At 35.8% G+C, this 9,793-nt stretch overlaps 1 protein-coding gene across 2 annotated transcripts in view; it reads left to right on the top strand.

Annotated features, from left to right (window-relative positions):
* Positions 1 to 3,510: 3,510 nt before the first annotated feature.
* The window catches only part of MS3_00003238 (uncharacterized protein), a 45,848-nt gene continuing 39,565 nt past the window's right edge, over positions 3,511 to 9,793 (top strand). Inside the window, exons 1-6 of one of the 2 annotated variants that reach the window (XM_051210978.1) lie at positions 3,511 to 3,975; positions 4,026 to 4,174; positions 4,204 to 4,400; positions 4,442 to 5,029; positions 6,768 to 7,058; positions 8,968 to 9,519. In XM_051210978.1, coding sequence (XP_051071003.1) covers positions 3,785 to 3,975; positions 4,026 to 4,174; positions 4,204 to 4,400; positions 4,442 to 5,029; positions 6,768 to 7,058; positions 8,968 to 9,519 — 1,968 coding nt within the window. In that variant the 5' untranslated portion in view covers positions 3,511 to 3,784. Of the gene's footprint in view, positions 3,976 to 4,025; positions 4,175 to 4,203; positions 4,401 to 4,441; positions 9,520 to 9,793 lie in introns of both variants that reach the window. The other variant, XM_051210979.1, reaches the window with a different exon arrangement.

Below are 9,793 nucleotides of genomic sequence, written 5' to 3'. Positions count from 1 at the left end.
AGATCAAATCATACCATAAAATAAAAAATAAAAATTATACAAGATTAGACCAAAACGTGGCTGTCATTGTGGGACTGAAACTAATAAATTGGGAATAACTTAGGAACAGTAAATCATGTGGTAGTAGTCGATTAGTCAAATAAAAGCTTATAATAAAAATAATATAAATATATTCAATCTAGGCACCTAACAGCTATATAATAAGAGTATACATATTGTTATAACGTGTGGCTATGTGCCCTGTTAATATACGACGTAGTGGTACTACCAACTAAAGAACAGTGAATTATCGACTGAACAAATAATGCATAAAACGTGTATGAACAGCCTGCAGTTTTTATCGGCCCTTCTTCGTGTCTAGCTCTGTCTGGTAAGTTCAGAACACTAATCTCAGCCTCTGTGACATGAGCTATGTATTTGAAACATACTGGGTTTATATACGAACAAAACAGAACGCGTCGTACCAAATAATATAAAATAACATTTGTACAAGATCTAGCCAAAATTGGCTATGAACGTGGGAGACTGTAATTAATAATCTGGGAGTAACTCAAGAACGATAAATAGTATAATAATAATTTATGGGTCAAAATAATGCTTGCAATAAGAGGAGTACAAATAAACACAAACTAGCTACTGAATAGTTATACATTAAGAATATACATATAATATTTGTCCATACATAGTTCTCAAAAGTTACCATTCATAATTCTCACTGGGATATAACACATTATAGCAGTTCATAAATCATTCCCAGAAGTTACACATAATTTAATCCTAGTTACGATATGACAACATTAAACCAGTATTCATTAAACGTACATGATTCTTAAGATGAGACTGGTATGTACCTGGATGCAGAATTTCGATGCAGTTAAGAATAGCCAAATATACTAGTTCCTCTTAACAGCTATTACAACTTATTCATTGATGAGAAAAGTGTCGTGAATTTTAAGCAACTTTTAAATATAAAGATTATGAGGCACTGAATACCACAAAACATCTTCAGGATTATAATGAATCTGATCCAAAGTCAAACTGAAATCCCTATATCACCTTTGGCTGATTTTTGGTACTTTCTTAAAGCGTTTAATTGTTAGGAACAAACTACTTGACAAGAAGAGCTATGTAGTTGTGGATATACCAAAAACGGATAAGAAGACGGAAGCTTAGAACTTCAGGTAATTTTCCGATTTTCCTTTTATGGTGAAGGTCACGGATTGCATTTTACACGGTTCATCAAAAGGTTCGAAGCTTTTGAAAACTCTGCTGTCACTTAACAAGGCATACAGGGCACCGATAATCCTTTAACTGTCTGGAGTAGTCTGACATTCGATGGAGTATGAATATCTTGTGCATATGCAGACATACATGCTTACCCGCTTTTTGGGCTCCCATGACATTGAACGTAAATTTTACTTACTTATTACTTAGACCTGTTAATCCTCGAGGGGAGGATCATAGGCTGCCCATCAACAATCCCCATCCAAATATGTCTTGAGCAATCCCTTCCGATTTTCTCCATTTGCTATTCATCCTTATTGTGTTTGCTTCTAATTACTGATTCAGTATTCTTCAGCCTCCCACCTCTTCGGTCCCCTTCAGGATTCCAAGTTATGGCTCGCCTCGTGATGCAGTTGGATGATTTACTAAATATACATCTTATCCACTTTCAACGTATTTTCTTGATTTACACTTCACCTGGAAGCTGGTTTGTTCCCAAGGTAGACTGTTGAAGATGATACCCGGACAATGGGCACTCAGTACCTTGCGTAGATAATTGTTTATAAATACTTGTACGTTTTTGATGCTGATTGTGGTAGTTCTACAAGTCTCAGCTCCGTATAATATAACTGTCATGACGTTTATATTGATGATTCTCACTCTGATGTCGACTGACAGCTGTTTGCAGTTCCATACGTTCTTCAGTTGTGGGAATGCGGCTCTTGCTTTGCCAATCCTTAACGCCCATCGATGATGTTGTCCATGTACCTGAAAGTCTATCAGGATATGGCTTAATCCTTTGTGCACGTTAAGGCCTACTGATGCAGAAACTGCCGCTGCACCACTTCCTATGCACATCATAGTGTCAAAGAAAACTATCATAAGTTCTTCCTATCCACACTGTCAAACGCCTTCCCATAGCCAATGATGTTGACGTATAGTGATGAATTCCATCCAATTGATTGTTCAGCGATGATCTGTAGTGTCGCGATCTGGTCTGTGCACGACCGATCCTCACGGATTCCGACCTGGCGACCTCGAAGCTCGACGTCCACTGGATCTTTCACCCGGTTCAGCAACACTATGCCGGAAGCTTGCACCGGTATCGACAGTAGTGTAGTATCTTTTTAGTTTTCACACTTGCTCAGATCTCCTTTCTTTGGTATCTGGATGAGACATCCTTATTTCCAGTCCGTCAGCACTTGATCTTCCCCCCAAATTTTCCTTGATAGAATGTGGAGAATGTTTGCAGTTACTTCTATGTCTGACCTTAGTGCTTCGGCTAGTGAATTGTCAGGTCTTGATGCTTTTCCATACTTGGTTTGCCTGATGGTCATCCTGATTTCTTCGATTGTTGGTGAAGTGACATCTATAGGAAGGTCTGCAGGTGCTGCTTTGATGCCTAGCGGATTCAATGGAGCTGACCTATTCAAGAGTTCCCCAAAGTATTCTACGCATCTGTTCTCCAGTTCTTGAAATTTCAGTGATTGACTTGCCTTCTTTGTCACTGACCTGTCTCTCTGGTTTATTGTGTTTCCCTACCAGTTTCTTCGTCGTGCCATATAGTTGTCTGATATTTCCTTCTCTTGCAGCTTTATCCACTGTCCTTGTTGGGTCTACCACATATTTCTACTTGTCATCCCTAATACTCTTCTTCACTTGCTTGTTTGCTTCTGTGTATCCAGCCTGTGCGTCAACTTCCTCTGTTCTTGTTCGGCTGTTCCTAATCGCTGTCTTCTTGTCATTCCTTTATTGGATTTTGTCCGGGGTTTCCATAGAGATCTATTCATTATGATGAAGCTTATTCCGGCCGAACACCTCCTGATACGTCAAAGTGTGTGATTTTTGATCCCTTTCCATTTTTGTTCCATGGTAGTCTCCTTTTCTTCCAGTAGATATTGTAAAGCTTGGAACCTGTTGCTGAAAGTTATCTTGAATTGTTTGGGTTTGTCAGTATCTCGAAGGAGTGATGTATAGAACCTTTGTACTGCAGTTTCCCCAGCTGTTCAGTGTTTCTCTAGCTTCAGTTACATCTTGAACACAACCAGTTGGTGATCTGAAGCTAAGTTAGTACCTCTGTTTGTTTTCACGTCTTCGATTGTCCATCTGAATTTTTATTGATACAAATATGACCAATTTATACATTAATTGAACATGGTAACAAGTAATATATATTATTATTGGTGGTTGCGTGGGAATTCCACATTCAGGTACATATCAGTTTCATTTTAGGAGTCATGTACATATAATGAATACTGACAAAGTGTATTAAGTATTAGATGTGGCTTTTCCTTTATAAAACTATGGAAAAACTCGTGTGATTAATCTTTGAATTGTATAACAGTGAGCGATTACTCATTTACCACTGTGAAAATTATGGAATCCTCGGAGTTCAATTTTCTTAGCATTGGAGTACCTGTTTACTGTAGCACGCCATCATTGAACGGAATCAGTTTTTAAACTGTTTGTGTGTCTGAGCAAGATTTAATCTCTCAAGGTTGATTTGGGAAGATTATTGTTATGCCTTGTTTGTCGAGGAGATTATGCTTACAGTTTTACAATGAGTCAGGGTCTAGAAACTCCAGTGGCTTTGGAACTATTTTGCGAAATGTTGGAAACGTTAAGTGAAAGACCAATAAGTGGTATTGTATTGCTGCGTTGGTCTCGTTCGGATATATTGTCTCTTATGTTGAGCATAATGTCACTTATTCTTATATCATGTTCTGTTGCTTCATACCGATATTCCTCCAGGTACTTTATGTCCTATAAACTAGTTTGTTTGACTGGTCTAATATTTCTAGCTACTCCTGGATATCGATTGCTGGGGATTTGCTCTTTGTCCTCTTGTCAAGTATCCTTTTGTTCTTAACGTTCTTAACGCGTTATAAAAGGATGATTTCATCTTGTACAAAGTTTAAGACATTCTTAAGATCTTCCGTCACTTGTCTTAGTAAGTATGTTGTTTCTAATTGTTTGTAGGAAATTTGAAGCCGAATATGCTTTCATATTCACCATGTCTAAATGGACTTTTAAATGAGATGGTTGGTTTGGATACCCACCTTACTATCCGAGATGGAAAAATCGTGGTCTTGCCTGCTGTTTTACTTGTTCCAGGTGATGTTATTATTATTAAACCAGGTCAGACAATCTTCGCTTTCTGCAAACAAATAAATGAAGTAAGGATATTTACATTTTTAATTTTCGACCTCTGAACTAGAATCACATTTACTTTCCAGGTGATGTTTATGTCCCTCAGAAACTCAGTTGTAACCTGATATCCACCTCGTTTACATCCATTCAAAAATCAGATGAGTCTGTGGTAGCCGTTGTCATCCATTCTCCTTTGGCTTCTTACCTTGATATCGCTTCTAGACCAAGAGTTGAAAATGGTTATACGTTTCAACCGCTTGCTTATAAAGTTGTGAATACTGCAGTTTGGGTTTCTTTAATTATCAAGTGTTCTATAACTTTCATTTTTCTAACTTCAATATTTATTTGCGCATTACCTATTGGTGATCTTAGTCATCAGTTTTATCGCTTGCTAATCTGGTTTGCCCACACTCTTGGTATTGTTATTGCTTCTTCGAGCTTCTCATTGTATTTCATATGGATGATTGCCACTGCTGTTGTCACATTCCACTTCCAGAATGTTCTTTCTAATTCTCAGGATCATTTTAAACTTATTGATGGCAATGACTTCAAATCTCCCCATGTATTTTTCCAACCCAACATGTCTAAGGCTTCCAAATCAAACACGTTAACTTTTCACTCGCTTATCTCCAATCTTCGCTACTTTGGCTTTATGGTAAGTAAGAATAAGCTTGTTTATGTATTTACCAAGAGTTTACCCTCTGGTCTGTAAATGATCGTTTTTTTTCGTTTGCTCCGCAGAGTAGAAGTTAGCTCTCTAAAAGATCAGTTTTTGTTTTCTTTTATCATTACTTTTCAGTGATTTATAGCTGATGAACTTAAGGTGCCCTGTATGTATACTTTTCTGTTAACTAATGACTAACGAGACCTAAATTCAAAGGTTATACGGTATTTTAACGATTTACACAAGATTGTGTTGAATCAACAGAGAATTCTGCGGCTGTCAGTGATGTTGTTCAAGAGTTATACTTGAGTGTAGCATTTATTTTATAGTTCTTAGATAACAATATTTGGTATATATAACAGTCAGAAATTATTCAGTCATTTATGTGTAACGTAGAAATTGCGATATGTACGTTTGTTCAAGTTGTTATGTATATTCACAACGAGTATATATTATCAAAAGTTGCTGGAATATTATAAATGGTATTATCTCCAGTTGTAGTAGAGAAAATTAAAGATAGTCGCATAAGACGATTTTTAGCGTCAGAATCCCAGAGAAAATAAAAAGTAAATGGGTCTGCATCATTGTGAGCAATTTTAAGCCATATCACATCAAGTCCCCACCGATTGATTACAATAATCAAGCCGACTCTAAATTAGGTAGTCTACACATACAAATACAACTCAGTCTAGCAGCTAATAATCTCATGAGTTGATATTACGTTTTGTTTTGGTCGCTCTGACCTTCCTCACAACCCACTACATTAGTCACTATCGCTTTTGATCAGAATCCATGAATTATTTATCAGTTCAACTCGTCAAACCAGCATGGTAAGTATGGTGATAAAGACCTACAGTAGGGATAAAAAGAAAAGAAAAACAGTTGAGAACTCATTCAAAGTTTGAATTAGCATCATGTTCTAAACGTAAATATTAGTACGGGATGAATGGATGTATCAACGGTACAGTAACTGTTTTTGAACTATTTAACTACCTGTGTACACAAATTATCCAACCTATGAAAATGGGATTGTGTCTTACACCAAACTAAATAACTCTGTAATATTTTGAAGATCTATGACGTTTAGAGGTTGCAAAGGAGTATCGGTTATTTTAAGTCTTAATGACGAAAAAAACTGCTGTTTTCTGAGAAATGCGTAAACTCAATTTTAAATAGAGCAAAGTGAACAAGCTTAATAATGTAGAATCTTTTAACTGTGAAGGTAATTTATTTTTGACGTAAATTATACTGCTCTATTGTCTTAATTAGTGGAATAAGCCTTATTAGTCATTCTTTAAGTTGGATAAGAAACTAGGGAGCCAATTCTACACAAAACTGTGTTTAAGTAGTCAGTTTGCGTACCAAATGCACTCGAGTTTTCTGATTTCAGTTTATATCGTCATCGATTAATCCATAGCGAGATACATACTACATATATCTATTAACATTTTAACTTCAATAATAACTCATAGTTCGTTCCTAACTTTACGGTGTAACAGGATTACTAGGAGGGGCTTTCCACTTTGTTACATCGAATGAACCTGAAAAAATGAAGTGTATTGGAAGTAACTTGATAAATGTAAAGGTAAATTACGTGATAATTCTATACTACATGTCTTGTTGCTTACAACTACTATTACTATTGCATTCTATTTATCTACGAAATGTTTTCTCAATACATTATTTACATCATTCTACGGTGGCTTATTTAAACGTGTTGTAATCATAGTTTTACTTTCAGACGAACGTAGATATGGAAAATATTGTACTTACTTTGGGAACACTAAGTTCCGTGTGTTGTATCAACCAAGAAGGTGTTATAAGTCAGTCGTTACCAACTCCAGAGAAAATGTTTTTCTTCCACAGACGCCATCACAATCATCACCATCAGGAGAGTTTTGGTACAAACAAGTCTCAAAATGTCTATAAATCAAACTCAAAAGCGGAAGAACGTTTGGATAATCAAAATTCTAAATCAGGCCAACTGAACACGTCGGGTTTTCTGCGCACAAAAAAACAAGTAACTTTTGCTTTTTAAGCAACTTCTGTCTGAAGCTTGTAGCAATAATAGTTCAGAAAGATAATCAAAGATTAACTATGGAACCATTTATCTCGTTTGACTTTCAAACCATTAAAATCACTTCAAATGATCAGAAATCACAGGAAGTCTACGTTCTAGTGTGGAGCTACTTTATAATTGTTTCAGAAATTGTGTTATTTCTACACATGTCCAATACGGGGTTGTGGACGTATGTTGTTTTAGCTTGCCACTGCTTTCAACTGTTCAAAAGAGGATATGTAGGAAAAAGGTATAATGAACAGACAAAAAGTGATGGTATAGTGACTTCATCTATGTGTTTCGGTCGCTAGTTTCCAATCTTAAGGAGATACTAACAACTAAGCTTGCTTCTTCCGATATAGCTCAGACCGAAACCCAGTGACTTCATGAATTGAAATCATATTTTAATATGCTCATTTGACCTGTCGTCCTTCTTCACCACTCAGCACTATGTATTTCCCGAAGAAGCATCCCAAACATAATGGTTCATGCTTCTTAGTTTAGATAGGTTGGCACTCTTATCAATTGCTTAGTCCTCTTTAAGCATTACTCTTATTTAAAGTATCAGCAACCTAATTTTTTGTCCATGAATAAAGAATCTGTTGACCAGTCGTCTATGTAACTGCTTTTTAATATTCATTTTTTGTGGATAGATTTACCGGTTGTACTATGTAGATTCCTCCAGTAGAGAAAAAGAATCCCTAATATATTCTCTTAGATTGTTACTTCCATGAACTAGTTTACCAATCCCGGGTATTATTTGTTATCAGTGTCTAAAAATCTATTGATGATGGGTTTAAATAACCACCTAAAATTAGCGAAATATAATAGTAATATGGTGAAATGTTAGCGTATTATCCTCATTATCAGGTAAATTCTATGAGATTATTCGTCATTTTTAATTCACCACTAGCGATGTAATGGATAAGATGTATTACATTCAAAATTTTGGCCCGTTACAGTCATTGAACTTCCTCAAATGACAGTGCGATTTTCAAACCTAGTAGAAAGTAAACACTTTCACTAATTATATAACGTCTAAAAAATTTGTCTCATTTTTCTGTTGGGAGACTTGTTTTTACTAATCTAGAACTATTCAGCTGAATGCCTTGCTGTCTTTCCACCAATTTAATAGTCGTTTTGAACTCCAGAGAAACTCGTAAACAGATATGTTAATTAACAATCATTTGTGCAATCGATCCGATTTTCGTTTTTTCGTAGGTAGTTGGTGGATTTATGGAGTAAAAGATCTAACTCTCGCAGGCTAGTATCAAATATCCTATTCAGTGGAAATCAAGATATATTTTTCAGATGTATTGGAAAATACTCAAAATGCTGTTTTAAAGTGCTTATTTATAGGTATTTTGCTTTAATTTGAAGTGCATGGCCTTTCTCACAGCCTCAGTTTCCATCATTGCAAATATATAAAATGCTTTGTATTGTTTCCAGGTTTGAATTATTTTACCTCTTCCAAAAAGTCAGTGAATTATTAAGTTTTGGAAGTGGTTTGAGCCAGGTGTTAAAATCAATTGAACAACTTCTGACAGTCCGAAAGCGATAAAAGTGAATTTGTTTTATACTTAACTGTTCCCCTAGATTTACGATTCGCTCATCAAACCTTGTTTAAATTACGGTTAATATTCTTAGAAATGAAATGTCTATTTTAAATAAAACCTCAGTGTGAATTTATTTTAAAAAATAATTGTTGCGGAAATTTATTGGACGTAAGCAATCATTTTATCACCATGAATAAACGTATTTTTGGTTTAATGTGTAAAGGGATTCCCAAATCAAAATTACTCTGTATATTGATGGAATAAATCATTTATTTCGAAACTCGGTTATATTCGATTTCTATTCAAATTCGTAGTGTGTTGGACTTAATCAAGGAGAACTTTGCAAGACTCAAAGTCCCATCCAAAATCAGCTATCCACTAACTGTGATCCTAATGATACACCTGGTTTTCAACGAAGTGCTGTGTTCCCACTGAGCAGTTGTATTGCACCGGTAGTTCTAGACTTACGAACCGATTTTTATCGACCCTTTTTATCGCGTTTCGAAAGGCCGCGCTGGGATCGTTTCCTTTCATCGCTTAAACCAATCGGTTTATCGATTCTTCTCAACAATTGTCACTCTGCTATTGCGAAACAGAGAATTGGCTTTTTTGAAAAAGTAAATGCAACTCAAAAATATTTCGATTCTTCGTCATGTATTACTGCACTGCCGCTTACTTTCTGTCTGTGTGGTCTTGCCAGCCAGATAGGATTTCGTGATGGTGCCTTAAGTGGTTTTGTCACTCATGGATGCTTGGGTGCTTATTCTATTTGCTCAGCCGCATATACTTCTAATTCTAACGCTACTGATGTGAAAAGTAAATTATCTTCCGAAGAAATCCTCCCGACAAAAGAAAATACAAATTATGTAGGTTTGACTCTATTTGTTTACATTAACTGTTTTTGTGGTGTTATCTTGTTTCTTTATAACCGGCTAGCTTCATAGTGCAAGTTAAATGTTATCTCATTTCTCATCTTCTTTTCTCTAAGTACATTTTGAGGCTAATTTACTGTCCGTATAAGAGCATGCGCATAGTTTTTTCCATTTAAACTATCACACAGTAAAAAGGGAATGTAATGAAGATTATCGGCAAAGCTGAATGATTACCGTTAACTTAACAGACTACTCAGTTTATCATGAC

Source organism: Schistosoma haematobium, chromosome ZW (genome assembly GCF_000699445.3).
Source record: "Schistosoma haematobium chromosome ZW, whole genome shotgun sequence".
NCBI lineage: Eukaryota > Metazoa > Platyhelminthes > Trematoda > Strigeidida > Schistosomatidae > Schistosoma > Schistosoma haematobium.
This window is presented reverse-complemented; position numbering and strand designations above follow the sequence as displayed.